General features: G+C 42.1%; 2 protein-coding genes across 2 annotated transcripts in view; one reads left to right on the top strand and one right to left on the bottom strand.

The window, feature by feature from the left end:
* rab15 (RAB15, member RAS oncogene family) overlaps positions 1-1,063 on the bottom strand; it is a 21,627-nt gene extending 20,564 nt beyond the window's left edge. Inside the window, exon 1 of the mRNA XM_044376211.1 lies at positions 923-1,063. The gene's annotated coding sequence lies outside the window, so the exon portion shown is untranslated. The remainder of the gene's footprint in view (positions 1-922) is intronic.
* Positions 1-15,443, top strand: part of fntb (farnesyltransferase, CAAX box, beta) — a 22,540-nt gene extending 7,097 nt beyond the window's left edge. Inside the window, exons 4-12 of the mRNA XM_044376208.1 lie at positions 1,070-1,161; positions 4,786-4,932; positions 5,888-5,971; positions 8,073-8,159; positions 8,256-8,385; positions 11,432-11,564; positions 12,449-12,560; positions 12,703-12,817; positions 14,994-15,443. Of these exons, the coding sequence (XP_044232143.1) occupies positions 1,070-1,161; positions 4,786-4,932; positions 5,888-5,971; positions 8,073-8,159; positions 8,256-8,385; positions 11,432-11,564; positions 12,449-12,560; positions 12,703-12,817; positions 14,994-15,161 (1,068 nt within the window). The 3' untranslated portion in view covers positions 15,162-15,443. The remainder of the gene's footprint in view (positions 1-1,069; positions 1,162-4,785; positions 4,933-5,887; positions 5,972-8,072; positions 8,160-8,255; positions 8,386-11,431; positions 11,565-12,448; positions 12,561-12,702; positions 12,818-14,993) is intronic.

Genomic DNA, 15,443 nt, shown 5'->3' with positions numbered 1-15,443 from the left:
ACGACACGCGCGCACCCGGCCGTCTGCGTGATGTGAAAGAAAATGTCATTCATCAGACCAGGCCACCTTCTTCCATTGCTCCATGGTTCAGTTCTACTGGGAACACCCCATAAGACCTGCTGTTTCAGAGATGCTCTGACCCGGTCATCTCGCACATCACAATTCGGCCCTTGTCAGATCTTTACGTTTGCCCATTTTTCCTGCGTCCAACACATCAACTTCAAGAAATGACTGTTCACTCGCTGCCTAATATATATCCCATCCCTTGACAGGCGCCATTGTAAGGAGATAATCAGCGTTGTCCGCTTCACCTGTCAGTGGTTTTAATGTTGTGGCTGATGGATGTATAGGATTTAGTCCTCCCCTTTAGTTTGCATTAGCTCCTGTGAGTCAGTAAAACTAGTGTAGACCTGAAGGACTGTAACACTCACTGCCTCTCACTCTACTTTAAATAGAAATACCATTGTTTTCACTTTGCAAAAAAAAAAAATATGCTTGTCTGCTCTCGGGAAGGTCGCCTCTGTGTTTTTGTGTGTGTGTGTGAACTATTCTCTGCTCTCGCCAGAAAAACGAAAAGTAAAGCATTTTTTGTCCTTCCCACCTCCAGCTCCAACCGATTTGACTTCAGCCTTCATGGTTTCAGTGGTGCTCCCTTTGAAGCCACAAAAGCAGATTGACAGCAAGTGTGTTTGTCGTGCAGTGACATCGTGCTGTGTCTATATGTTCAATAAACGACCGCAGCAGTGGAAATTAGAAGCCAAGTTATGATGTTATATATAAAAAAAATTTTAAAAAAAACAGCACAAAAGTCATCACATTACTGTATTGTTTGTATTATAAACACCATCACATTTTTACCAACCATTGAGAATAAGTGGTGTGATCTTTTTTCCATGCGCCCTCAGCTCGGTCATTTCCTTACCCGTGTGCTCTGTCTGCCCTGGCAGACTTGTTCTCCCATCTCTGCATCTGACCGATCCCGCTATTTTGTTTATTGCTATAATTGGTCATCTGATGCCCATCTGATCATGTGGTGTATGTGTGGGCTTGTCTGTCTCTGTGCGAGCAGTGTCTGGATGCTAGTAGACCGTGGCTTTGCTTCTGGATTCTTCACAGTCTGGAGTTACTAGAGGAGCCCATTCCTGCTGCTGTCGCCTCCGAGTGAGTCACACACACACACACACACACACACACAAACGCACACCAACTCGCACTCGACCATTAGTCTACTATCAGAGGGCAAAGACAGAACCAAATAAAGCCTGTGCCCTGCCAAGGACTTTTTTTTTTATTACTGTTACATATTTCTCATAATTATTACAGTAGCTGCTGCAGTGCAAAAATGTTGACAGATAATGAATTACAGCAGCAAAACCTAAGGCTTGTTGTTCAACCTTGTTGGAAACCAAATGTTTTATGTGTTATGGAATGAAAAGCAAACTCATAGAATGGAAATACAGGGATAGCTGCACGCATTTTCACTCGCTCCTATAAGACGTTCCCATTGTTACCAGTGTTAGTTGTTTGCATGAAAAGTGGGCTCAGGCTCCTTTCACACCTTTGCACGCCTGTTCAATCACTGTGTGAAATGGCAAGTCACAGAAATTGACTGATTGACCCCCACCCCCCGATCAGATGTCAGATAGATGTGGGAGGAGGCGGGGCATCTGAAGCTATTGGAGCGTCCGACCAGCAGTGCTGATGGAGTAAACACCAGCCTTAAATGGTCTTATTCCAACAATAGTAGTATTTTAATCGTTTGTTTATTGTGTCGTGCATTTTCAAGTGCCCTAACCCAAATTGACTTATATGGACCAAAAATTCTGCATGGTGACACACAACATTTGTCAGGAAAAGAACATACAACATCACATTACAAAGAACTAAACAAATAAAATCAGCCACAAAAAGGAAAAAAGTTCTTTCTAATCATCCAACACAGAGAGAGAGAGGACATTTTTTCTGAAAAGTATAGCTCTTAAATAATCCTACAATGAGTAATAAAACGTGCCATGCCACTGCTTGTTTTTCTAGTGCAGTATGATACTAGTCACAGCTGCATTGTTTTATCTTTTATTGCCCCTGTAGTTTGCATAATTACAATTAATCTTCATTTTCACTGTAATCGAACACCCTCTGTAATTAATAGCCATGGAGACAAAACTGCAGTGAAAGTAATGATTTCCCCCGAAATCACCAAGACCGATAATTGTGATTAACAACAGTGGTGACGGTATTCGGCTGCACTCGCACCAAATCGGGGCGGTGTGGCGAAAACACCAGTCGTCCCATTCATTTGAACGGGGGTAGTGCGGCTCGGCTGACTGCGGCTGGAAAATTGAGCCAGAATCAACTTTTGGAGAAACGCAACCTGACGTCACTGCGGCTGAAGGCTGCGGTGGTCAAGTCACAGCGGGAGATCAGACTGACAAGAGCTATAAACTCTTGTCACGAGGGAGGTCAAAGACGCTTGATAACATTAGTAAAGTTAGACTTTGCCGTCGGCTTCCTGACTCATTTTAAAAAAAGACGAGAGAAAAAGAGAGAGAGAGAGCAGCTGTGGTCGAGTCAGTTAGAGAGTGAATTAAGAGAAGGAGCGCTGGTAGCGAGAAAAGCCGGTGAATCAGATCAATAAAACGTTATTTTCTGATTGTTTCACAGCGGTTGCATTGTAGAGCACAAATTAACACGCCCATAAACCCACACACCTCCGCTCGACCCCTGCGGCTGAACGCTGCACCGCCTGACTCGGTGTGAATGCAGCCTTAAACAGGAAAGACAGGTATATGTTTTTAAGACGTGTTTGTGCAGCTGTAACTTCATACCGTGTTGCTGGTATTGCCACCAAAATGTCATTTGATTAAAATAACTGCCAATCGAAAGTAACACTCTGCAAGCCCCAAAGCAAGTAGCGATGCCAGGCTGCCAACCCACACTCTCATTATTACTGTGAGGCTTGCCAACACACCGGCTGGCACTGCCCAGTGCCGCTGCGATGCCCTCGTGCTCACACACAAAAAACACACAGGCCCTGTTCAAGGATTTATAACAATGCAACCTACAACAGATTGCTTTCTCCGTCCCATGAAATGTACACTGTTCTCAGGTCAGTATTGGCACCGGGCTGGTCGGCCAGAGCTAGGTTTCCCTTCCAACTCAGTTGGCTCGAGGCATCCTTGCAGTTTTGTGATTTCTCTCCACGGCGGAGGATGAAGAGGACATTTGTGAGGGTTGCAGCTTAGAGCACAGAGGCTGGAAAGAAAGGAAATTGTGGTCGGGATGGTCTGTGCTCAATGCCACGTCAGCTACAGGGACTAACCCAGCGGTGCTTGCTTCACAGTTTTTTGGGTTCTGCAGAGCCTGAGATGCAGAATTACAGCTCCGATGCTCTGATGGATTTCAGACTGTGTTTTCCAAGTGACGTTCATGAAAGAAAAATGTTCGCAATGTTTTTTTTTTTAAAGTCTTAAACCTGCAGTGCGGAACTTTTACATATAAATGAACGTCTGTTTGTTGCCAAAACGTGTTGACACAATGCTGATTAAGCCTATCACTGCCAGATAAACCTCTCTGTCTTTCACAGTACACAGTAGTTTTTTAAATGGTGGTGACTTGTGCACCGGAAGCGCTGGAAGTACACATTTCTGTGAGGGAAAATAGGCTACAAATAGATAATTACCTCATCTGACGACTCTATCACATTTTTTCCCCTCTGCCCTTAACAGAATGCTCCTGGGGACAGAGGGGGGGGAGAGAGAGATGTACGCAGGCGCTGACAGTGTTTTTGTAATTAATCAAAAGTCCCACATTCCAGCTCTAAGGGAAAGTTTGTTGTGCATGCTTGTGCTTTTTCTGCTTCATCTTTCTTTATACCCAATTAGACATATTCACACTGAAATCAGTACAACCTCTGTAGAAAGCGAGCAGTTGGCCTGGGGTTAGCGTAAGAGAACAGCAGCCGCTTTAGTCCATCATTCAGTGATTGAATTTTACTTTTAATTTAGCAAGCTATGTTTATTGTATCTGTGTTCAGGACAAGAATAACAGATTTTTATGTAAACATAGTGCCCTAAAGCACACTTAATCTGAAACATAAACTGAGAGGCTCAATCACATCATAAACGTACATGAACATGCTGCAGTTCCTGTTTTCCACTCACTATCAATCATCACCCAGATTTTCTAAGACTGGAGATACTACAGTGTCACACTCACTTTTTTACACAATAGTAACCGATGTAACATTTCAATATCTGGGTTAAATGATTCTTCGGTTGCTGTTGACAGTTTATTATTTATTCATAGTTTTTTTTAATAGATTTTCAAAACAGCGTAGTCATGGAGATCAAACCAGCATGTTCTCGTCAGGTGCACCAACTGATTTGTTAGATGTATTATCTGTGGACTGCTAATTGCATTTTATTCTTTACAGACTGGTTTTTTTTCAGACAGATTTATAGCCTGAAGTTACAAAACAGGGCATCATGATTCATGAGCAGAGCTGCGGGAGGCAGGATTTCCAATAAACTCAGTCCCACTTCACCGCTGATTGTTTTGATAATGAGAAGAAATGTTATCATTGATTTCTTCAAGCAGAAACTACTTACTTTTATACCACTGTCTAACGCTAACAACTTCAACCCATAAATCTCCATTAGTTATGGTTACATAATCAGTGGAGATGCAGGAAGCAAATACGCAAGACACACTTTGTTGAACACTTTTTGGTCATACAACTGGAATCATTTTTGTTCATACCTCCTTGTCTTTTTTTTCCCTCTCCAGTGTGTGTCAGTTCTTGGCACGTTGTCAGAGCCCAACGGGAGGCTTCGCCGGTGGACCGGGTCAGCACGCCCACCTCGCACCCACCTACGCCGCCGTCAACGCCCTCTGCATCATCGGCACAGAGGAAGCCTATAACATTATAGACAGGTACTAGCGTGGTCGCGCAAGCTCCGTTTCACCCTGCGGTCCCGCATACCAGGACTGAAACTTTTCTTCTCACATTACCCCCCCCCTTTATCCATCATAAGATCAACCAGGAATTCCATCCACACACAGCTTAAAAGTGGCCATATACATGTGAACAGACAGGAGTCATAAGTTATATCGGACGTGTGTTTCTTTGACTGACATGAGCTAGATATCACCGAACACGATGTCAGGAAACTGTACACAAACATCTCACTTCCTCTTAACTTGCAGCTTAGATATAGACCATGAATTCTGTTGTCAGCAAAACACTGGATTTTCAAAGCTCACAAGTTTTTCATATCGTAAATCACTTCAGATGCCAAGATCGGAACTTTGTCATGGTGGCGTTGGCGGAGAAACATAACTCTGAGTCACAAGATGCACTATAAATACAGCTGTTGAATATGTGCAGTCACATCAAGGGTATCAGTGTTTTTGTACTGAAGTCGCAGCCTTCAGATTATAAATAAATACTAAAGCAAGGGCTTTTTCCCATTAATTTTGTATCAGTTAGTGTATGTATAATTCATTTTTTTGGAGTACTACACTACACTAACTATAATGTTGTTACAGTTGTAGCAGAATATGACAGAAATATCTCCATGGTGCTATTTAACCAGTGGCTAATTATTTGATTACAGCTCATTTTCTGTTCACTTCTATCTGAAATGTTTGATTCCGTTTTTTTTCATTGAAGTGAAGCAGGATTAGGCAGCAGGTGTTGACTTTGCATCGACGCTGTATTAAATTTGCAGCACTGACACTTTTCTTCCTGCCTTCCCCTCCCTCCATCTCTGCCTTATCGCTTCCCTTCTATCCACATCACCATATATCTCCTCCTCCTCCTCCTCCTTCTCCTCCTCCTCCTCCTCCTTCTAATCTACTCCTCTCCTCCTGTGCTGATCTTCTCCAGGGAGAAGCTGTTAGATTTCCTATGGTCAGTGAAGCAGCCAGATGGCTCCTTTGTGATGCACGTCGGAGGGGAGGTGGATGTCAGGTGAGAGAGCTCAGGGGGGGAAGATAACGCTCCCTCCACCCTCTGTTCCCTTCTCCTGATTCAGTATTTGCTTTATTAGCACAACAACAGGAAGACTCATACATCACAATAGAGTGAGATGACAAAATGAAAAACATACTTCACAAACATAAATGAGAGTAAATTTCATATCTACGGTGCTGTTCATTCTCGTGTGATGTCTCGGTGTTAAAAGCTAAATTTGCAAATTTGGTTCTTTCCACCAAATTTGTAGGATTTAAAAAAAAAAAAGCATGTCTATCTTTCTTTTTTATATATTTAAAGCTCTTTTGTTCCCCTTTGGTGTTGATAGAGAAGAGGAGAAACACTCGCATAGACATAAGAGTGTATTTGTGTTATTTGAGCTTCTGTATTTGTGTGTGTGTGTGTGTTTTCTCTCTTTGAATCTGTGAGGGCAGTGGGGTTTTTAATAAGGACCTTTTGTCGCCTTCCGTTTGAACAACAAGCCTTAAAAGTCAAAGTTACGTCTTCACTCTCGACGGAGGCTGTTATCTGTCGCCAACCAATTAACGCTCAGCCGTCGTTACGTTTTATTTAAACTCGCTTTCTCTCAGGCTGGTTCGCTATCAGTCGCCGCCTCGTGAGAAGCGTGCATCTCCACACAACGTCGACTTTAAAGCAGCCTGGTTTTAAGTGAGAGAGATCATCTAGAAGGTTCTATCAGCAGGTTTTTAGAGGCAGGAGAACTCTTATCAACTCATAAAGGAAGCATTTTATTGTTTAATTGATCTGAAAGCTCAAAGATCACCAAATTGAAATGGTTTCCACTGGACGGCAACCAATAAGCACATTTCTCACCAATACACTTCATGTTGAGAACTTATCAACCATTTCATTAATGATTTATCAAACCCTCCAGTCTCATTATCAGCTCTCTGCTTTCACTATAGGAGTAAACAGCTACGTTGGGAAGAGGAAATGAATGCATTAATAAATAAAAACACTTCTTTATGCATGCTCCACATGGAAGCTATTTCAATTACTTACTGAAAGTAAATGAATGACTTTGTCCAGTAAATGTTTGATATCACTCAGACAGGTGAAGCTCCTCAGGAACTGTGCTGCTGACAGTGTGGACACTTCAGTAGCGCTTACACGTCGCTGACGTCTCATGTCTGCTGTGAATTCCTAGTAACACAAGTGTTATTTTGTCCTTTTATTATCTTCTACAAATCCCCTGAAGAGTCCTTGATTAAACGAGTTTATCCGGTGTATCTGCGACTGTATTTTTAATCTCATGGGAGCAGCTTTATGTCAGGCAGACACCTCTGAGAGTGCTCTCGGGAATGTTCCCATATTTACACTAGAAAATACACTTCACTATTGAAACTACACCGTCTGTGTTCTCTGTAATGACAGAAAATGTCAGTCAAACACAACAATTTGAGCCTTTATGCCTTTTGTCATAGTTTTTGGACAACTGCAGAGTTCTTTGGCACAGAGAAATAAGCTAGAATAGACTTTAGATACACAGATGATACTCATGAACAGAGCTGCAACAATCAGTCGAATAACTGATAAGTCAACATAAAGTTAATCAGTAATTACTTTAATAATCAATAATAAATTGAATTTCTTTGGATTTTGAACTGTTGACTCGACAAAACAATAAATTTGAAGACATCACCATGGGAACTTTATGGAGAAAATAATCGGTGGATTCATCGATAATGACATTAATTATTAGTTGCAGCCTTACTCATAAATAAGGTCAATTAATTGTCCATTTCTGGTGTCGTCAGGAGATTTGTTGATGATAATAAAAGGCGACGTTGACACCAGCCTTATCTTTGAATTCCCAATGAGTCATTAAGTCGTAAAGCTTTACAAGCTCAGGACAGCAGAGGAAACTCAGGTAGTACAAACTGAAACAATGTGACAGAACAAAAAGCAAAACGGCTGTTTATATTTGGTCTGCTGGCAGTCTAAAAATACAGCGTGTTGGAAGATAATGTGTAAGTGTAGGAAGAGCAGACTTCCTGCTCAACCCTGTCTCTCTTTGTTGATCTGTATCAGTCTGTTTTTTTTTTTCCCCCACTTTTTTTTTTTTTTTTTATGATAGGAGTGCGTATTGTGCAGCCTCAGTAGCATCGCTCACAAACATCCTCACACCTAAACTGTTTGAGGACACGACTAACTGGATCCTCAGGTACAGTATTTCTCCATAAATCACAATCTGCCCTGTTCTCAGTCCAGCAAAACAAGCGTTTTATAGTTTTTTGGGTTTTTTTTTGTCTGCGTGTAGGTGTCAGAACTGGGAAGGTGGTCTGAGCGGAGTGCCGGGTCTGGAGGCCCACGGCGGCTACACTTTCTGTGGCACGGCCGCCCTCGTCATCCTGGGTAAAGAACACATGCTGGATCTCAAAGCCTTGCTGGTGAGAAACTCCCATCGCGTTACATTTTCACAGCCACACTTCACTTCTTTTTTTTTTTTTTTTCCATTACAAAAGAATGACATGAATAACCTCTGCACCCAGTAACCTCAGATACCACTTGGCTCCAACCAAAAAAAGGATGTTATCAATATCCGTCACAACAGAGCCTTTGTGCTAAAGCAATATCCCTTTAGAGGCTGTGAAGGGCCGAGTAGAAACACACACGGCTGTGATAAAAATAAGAAGGCAGCGTTACAACCCAGAGCCAGATTTTATTAATAAAACCACTGATAATGTCCTGCCGAAGACCCGGATCGCTTTAAAATATTACACAAAGGAACGCTCACAGCATCTGTTTCTTTTCCTTTCTTAGACCGACTTTCTTCCCGCACCTGAGATCTGTTTCCTCGTATTCAGTCATATTATTTTTATTTGCGGCATAAAACTATTTCCAGCTGGAGCTCGAAGCGACATTCTTTCATTTTAGTTGTTTACGTTGCCACCAGGCTCTTGGCATATCGGAGGGACAAAGTTTCCATCAGTTTGTCTACAGTGGCTGGTGTGTTGTAACCATCGAGACTCGCTTTTGATCCCTGCGGGGGGGGGGGGGGGGGGGAGAGAACAGCAGCCTCGGAGCTTTTAGTGCGGATGGAGCTTTAGTGTTTTGCTCAGAGAGTCTGCAGCAGGGCAGATGCTTACTGACACAGAGCTTAAGGTCAACAAGAAAAGACAAAAGAGACGGTGTGTCAGCTCGCAGCCAACAAGGAACACAGCTAGTGTGTTTGTTTGTTTGTTTGTCGCCGTTTACAGTCATCATTCAGGAAGAATTACTACTTAAAATTCAAAAAAGTCAAGGATGTAAAGCGCTATCTCAGCAACCGCCACCGTACTTTAGCACATATTCAAACTCTGTTTAATAATAAAGCTAAAATTTGCATGCAACCAGTCAGAAAACCTGCTCACTGCATGCTAGCAGGCTGGTAAACCCCTCCCCCCCCCCCCCCCCCCTCCCCCTTCCTTCTTTATACTGTGCAGTCGTGTGGTAGCGGCCAATGTCACAGGTTAACATCCCGTGTCACCGTCCGTCCCCCTGGAAACCTCCAACATATGGATTTCTGTCTCAGCGGTTTAACCCGAGCGTCAGCGTGGAGCAGGAGGTGCCAGCCGGGGCGGAGACGGACTTTGGTGGTGCAGCAAAGGTTGAAAGTCAACACCAGGTCCAGAATATCTCCAGCAGTATGACTCACCTGCTGTATCTGCACAACACTTGTCATCGCTCCACAGCAGATACGACTATGAATGTCAGAGCAGTGAACAAACAAAACAAGTCTGACAACGTTTAATATCGTGATTAGATGATAGAAGAGTTTTGAAAACGGATGAATTGTCATTTATTAAGCAAAAAAAAAAAAAAAAAAAGCATCAAATCTGGCAGCTTGTTGAAGATGAGGATTTTCCACTTTTCTGTTTTTAATATTTTTGTTCTCAACTGTGGTTTTGGACAAAAAGTGACATTTGAAGATGTCATACTGGGCTCTGGGATGTTTTGAGAGATTTTTAGACTAAATGATTAATACATTGAACATACAAATCTAAAAAAAAAAACAAAAAAGATCATCAGCTGTTAAAAATAAGTGACTTTTGTGGTATTTATTCATAGTATCTGATGAGTGTGAAAACATCTGTGTGAAAAGAAGAGGAAGTCTGAGTGTTCTCATGCACAGTAGATTTTCTTTTCTTTTTTTTTATGAGAGTCATTTTCTTTCTTTACAATAATGCGGTATGGCAGTGGGTGCGAACGGAAACGGCTTTTATGAAGTTGTCTTTTTATCAAGTGATCTAGCATGAGTCACACTGGATGAAAACAATCCCACTTTCATCCCCGAAAGAACGAAATAATCGTTAACACAGAGACTCATGTTGATGGAAACTCTCAGTTCTGGCATCGCTGCAGTTATAATGACGACAATCAACAGTGTAGTCATCTGCCTTTTTTTTTTTTTTTTTTAATAGGAATTTGAGAACATGACTGCAAAAAAAATACCAAATGAAGAAAATAAAACATTATTTTCTTTTTTTTAAAAAGTGCTTTTGAATGTTCAGAAGCAACGAACGTCAGCGTGAAGCCGTATGACGCAGATGTCTAAGCGGCGTTAATTATTAACACGTGTATCAAAGTCAGCTGCTTCATTTGAGTATGAAAAATTTTATTGCAGAGAACAATTTGACACATCACCCATCAAGCGTAGAAAAAAAAAAAAGGAAGCAGCAGCCCGGGCCAGTGAATAACCAGTTTGTTCTGAGGCTTCTGCTCAGTATGCATAAAGAATTTATGATGTAGATTACTGATAAAAGATTTAAAAAAAAAAAAAAAAAGTTTTTATTTCCCTGTTACTGAAACAGAAAGGATGTTGGCATGTAGACATCTCGCTAAGGTATTAATTGTTCAAACGAATGAAGGCCAGAATGAACATAAAACATCAAATATGAAGCATATTCCTCATGTTTCTGTTAAACTTGTCTGCGTCTACTCTGCAGAAACTGGCATTCGTACGAAACAGTAAATCCCGCTCAAGCTCGACGTTAGCGAGCCTCGAGAACCCACAGATCTTTTTCCCCCTGCTCAACTTTTCTTTCTTTCTTTCTTTTTAGTCGAAACACTTGAGTTTTTTTCCCCATCTGCCTCTCTGGTCTTCAGTGTGTTGAGATGAATCCACCGACTGAAGTTAATAATCTAAACACCGTCCAACCTTCAGACAGACTACACCCCAGCTGGTATTAAACCCCCCCCCTCAATATTCCATAATAACTCAATCCAAAGCTGCACAGACTGAACGGGCACCAATTAGTGGTTTCCATGGCAGCGATATTGCAAAATCCTTTCCATTTAGAAAATATGAATTACACCCGCACGACCCCCCCGTGGGATTCCAGCTCTCGTACGAAGAGGAAACTCTCTGTCGTCTGCGCCGTGTGTGTGTGTGTGCGCGTGTTTAAAACGTCTTCTTAATCATATTAAATGTGTTTTGTGGTGTGTCGTCCTCAGCGGTGGGTGGTCAGCAGACAGATGCGCTTCGAGGGAGGCTTCCAGGGCCGCTGTAATAAACTGGTGGATGGCTGCTACTCTTTCTGGCAGGCTGGACTCCTACCTCTACTCCACAGAGCCTTATTCAAAGAAGGTACTCCTCATTAAGTCCCAGCAGCAGCACAAGCACCATGTGTCACCATTATTCATAAAGAAAGCTGTGAAAACGAGCGTCGTGACAAAATGAAAAGCGGTTAACTGCTTTCACCTTTTTTGAAGACGATATGGGAGAATAATGACATGAAATGGTTTCACTCGGCCTGAAACTTTTTCCACACAATCAGCATAAAATCAGTGACAACAGTAAAACTCTCTAAGTGTGTAAAGTTTTCAGAGCTGTACTGGAGAATCACAGAGGCGTAGTGGTCAGTCTTGGCGCCTCACAGCAGGGATTTGATTTCCAGGTGGCTTTTTTTTTTTTTTTTTTTTTTTTGTGGAATTACAGCAGTGTTTTTTCCTGTGCTGGGTTGTGTTTCCTCCGTCGGGTTGGCTGCACTGAATGAGAGTCAGTGTGGTTGCGCTCTGAGCCTTGAAAGCCTGATATGAAGTAAGGAGAGAATGAATATAGACTCATCTGTTTCAGTTTTAGCAAATTGTCGATCCAGAAGCCTCACAGCTCGTTTTAAACGGAGAGAACGACTTTAAACTGTGTGTTTGCTGCTGCGAGAAGACACCGATGGTCACAGTTCACAGTGAGGAAAGTCCTGTTGTAGTTAGCACAGCTCACTAAATGCATCGTACAATGGAAAGGAAAAAGCTGGTAATGTGCAGAATCCTTCAAAGTCAACTATAAAGTGGTTGAACTATTGAATGTATGCACTAGAATTTTCACTTTTCAACCATTTTTCAATCTTTTTTGAAAATTCAAAACAAATGCGCATAAATGTTCAGCTTTAATTTGATCTCTTCTGTTTGTTTTTTAAAGCGAAAACTGAAAATATTAATGACATTTCTGTTTGCCTCTATGATGTCGTCAAGGAGAGTCGGAGCTGAGTCTGCAGCGGTGGATGTTTGAGCAGCAGGCCTTGCAGGAGTACATCCTCCTGTGCTGCCAGAACCCAACAGGAGGCCTGCTGGATAAACCCGGCAAGTCAGTACCACACCATCTACACACACACACACACACACACACACACACACACACTCTCTCTCTCTCTCTCTCTACACAGACTTCTGATTTACACGGTTTAACTCCCGTCACTGTCCTGTATTATGTCTTCATGTGTCTTCAGATCCAGAGATTTTTACCACACGTGTTACTGCCTGAGCGGCCTCTCGATAGCACAGCACTTTGGGAACATGGACTTCCATCATGAGACGATCCTCGGCAGGGAGGAGAACAGATTGGTGAGTCTGCAGCAGGGCAGGGAGGGAGAAGTATATATTATTTACTGCTAGAAACTGTTTGCTATTGTTTGCTGTAGGTTTTGTTCTGTCTTGCTGAGAGTTAGAGAAGATTGATACCACTCTCAAGATGGGAAACAGCCAGCCTAGCTCAGTCCAACAGTAACTAAATCCACCTACCAGCACCTCTGAAGAACATATATATACATACCAATGTATATAATGAACATATATAAAAATGACAGTTTGTGGTTGTTCACGGGGGTTATGTGTGGAACTATTTCTTGCACGGGCGCTGTGACTTCCTCGAGTCACTGTGAACCTGTCAGGCAACCAGTAGAGGCTACAGGAAGTCTTGCTTTAAGGTGTACTAGCTGCCTCATGCTGGTGGGCGGTGTGTAGTCAGCCTGTCATAGCTGCTAGTTTTTTGGTTCTTGTGACAATAAATATGCAAAAGATCAGCCTGAGTCCAAGGATGGAGCATTAAAACAAGTAGCTCAAACTTCTCCTCCTACAATTCATTTATGTTCCCTCTGGCACCTGCAGAAATCCTCCTGCAGTACAAATACACCTTAGCAGAATCTGCTAAGAATAATGTTTTTTAAAAGACGCTGCATCCAGCACAGATCTTTGTCATATCTGTCTTAATAACCAAATTGGAGGGTTGCCTGCAAAAAAAAAAAACAACCCCTGATTGGATATGTAAATATATAGCAGGAAAATAACAGTCTGCTGAAGCATCAGCAGAATGTAATTTATCCTCAAATGTCAAAAAAAAAGACCAGCATTAGTCTGGCTGTCATAGTGTTATTTAACTTATTACCAAACAACATGATGTGATTAGTTCTGATGATTGAACGGTTCGAATAACAGAGTCTGCAGACGTCGTGTGTATCAGCAGGTCGTGGAAAAAGAACATCGTGGAAATTAATTTAAATGAAGGCTTTTTAAAAAAAACAACGTTCTCATCAGATGCTCATTTTGCCTTTGATGCTCTTTCATCTTCTCATTTTTCCTCCATGTGGTAAATTATTAAAGTATTGGCTCGGTTTTCACATCAGCAGCGTGCAGAACGCATTCTCATCTGAACCCAGTTTCACGTACACGCGTTAACAGTCAAGAAAGCATGAAATCGTTCCTTCGCATTTGCATTTTAAATTTATGACATGCCTTTTATTTTTTTTTTTTTTTCAGCGCGACGGTCTCCGGAGATTATTTTCTGATCGGGTTTGGTTTCGATGACAGGCTCAGACAGATGTTTGGTGGGAAGTTAAAGCTATCGAAATAAGACAAATGACATGTGGTTTCACTTAAAGATGTGAATGACACCCCGCAGTGGTGTTGGTTTTATTTTCCTGTTTCCTGTTGTATTACTGGCACTAAAGCAAGTCCTTCCCATACGCATATCTGCTCTTACACTATGATACATAATGCAACAGTCAGCATAGTTGTGCATCTCAGCAGCGGTTTGGTTTTTTTTTTTTATCTCATCTGTAGTGACATGACTTTATAGTTTTAAATAAAGAAAGGAACAAACGTACAATCTGATCCATACATGAGTCCTGCAACAAACACCGTCTGTCAGCTTTATTATGTTCTCTTTTTTTTTTTCTCAAATGACATCAGTGTTGATTCAACTCTGGAAATTTTCTGAGGCTGCACTCTGTGGTGGTGTTGCATTAGATTGCATTGTAACGTTTTCATCCACCGTCAAGCTCGACCGAGTCTGGTTGACAAACTTGAAGAAGTAGTATTTATCACGGGGGCTGTCGTAATATATTTACAGCTGTTTGTTGTGAAATGTTTTTGTTTGTGGTATTTCTTTCGTCATGTTGATTTAAAACTACATGTTTTAACTTCTCTGAGACGCCCACACAGTCTGCCTCCACACACACACACTGACGGGTGAATTATTATTTTTTTTTATTCATTTATTTGAGTTTGTGAGTTTCATATACTCCACTGATTAGAAGTGTTGATAAAAATTGATTCTTTAACAGGCCAGTTTCATTGTCAAGAAATCAATGAAAAGTCTCTGTGGACGGCGGAGGCAGTGAACAGTGTTTAATACTGGAACTGTAATTACACCCACACCAGATCAGAGCAGATATATAGAGGCTTCAAACTAAACATTCTGCTACAGTAAATGTCTTATTTTCCTCTTGTTCTCCGTTCGTAGGCTCCGACTCATCCGGTTTACAACATCTGCCCAGAGAAAGTAGCTCAGGCCCTGCAGCGCTTCCACCGGCTGCCTGTCCCCGACGACAACAGGCAGCAGGGTGACGACAGACCGTCGGACCCCGCCGCTGCCCCCGCCGCCTCTGGATCAGCCGACCGTCAGTCCTAGTTAGTCCTCAGCGGAGACTTCTCTATGTGTGTGAACCAGCCTGCTCTGGGGAACGGACTCGAACCTGCAAACAGCAGTCAGGTCTGATGCAGAAGAGCCCGAGAACCGGTCTGGTGGTCGACCCTCAGTAGACACGAGGGCTGGAGTTAGACGGCGTTTGCCTGAATAAAGGTTAACAGTGTGTGTGTGTGTGTGCACAGCTACCCATTAAGCAGAATTTTTGCTTGCAATGCCTATTGTTGTCATTCTCTGAAAGTTAATAAAACTTTATATAACACTTTT

This window comes from Thunnus albacares, chromosome 16, assembly GCF_914725855.1.
Source record: "Thunnus albacares chromosome 16, fThuAlb1.1, whole genome shotgun sequence".
NCBI lineage: Eukaryota > Metazoa > Chordata > Actinopteri > Scombriformes > Scombridae > Thunnus > Thunnus albacares.
Note: the sequence above shows the minus strand (reverse complement) of the source record. Positions and strands in the feature narration are given on the sequence as shown.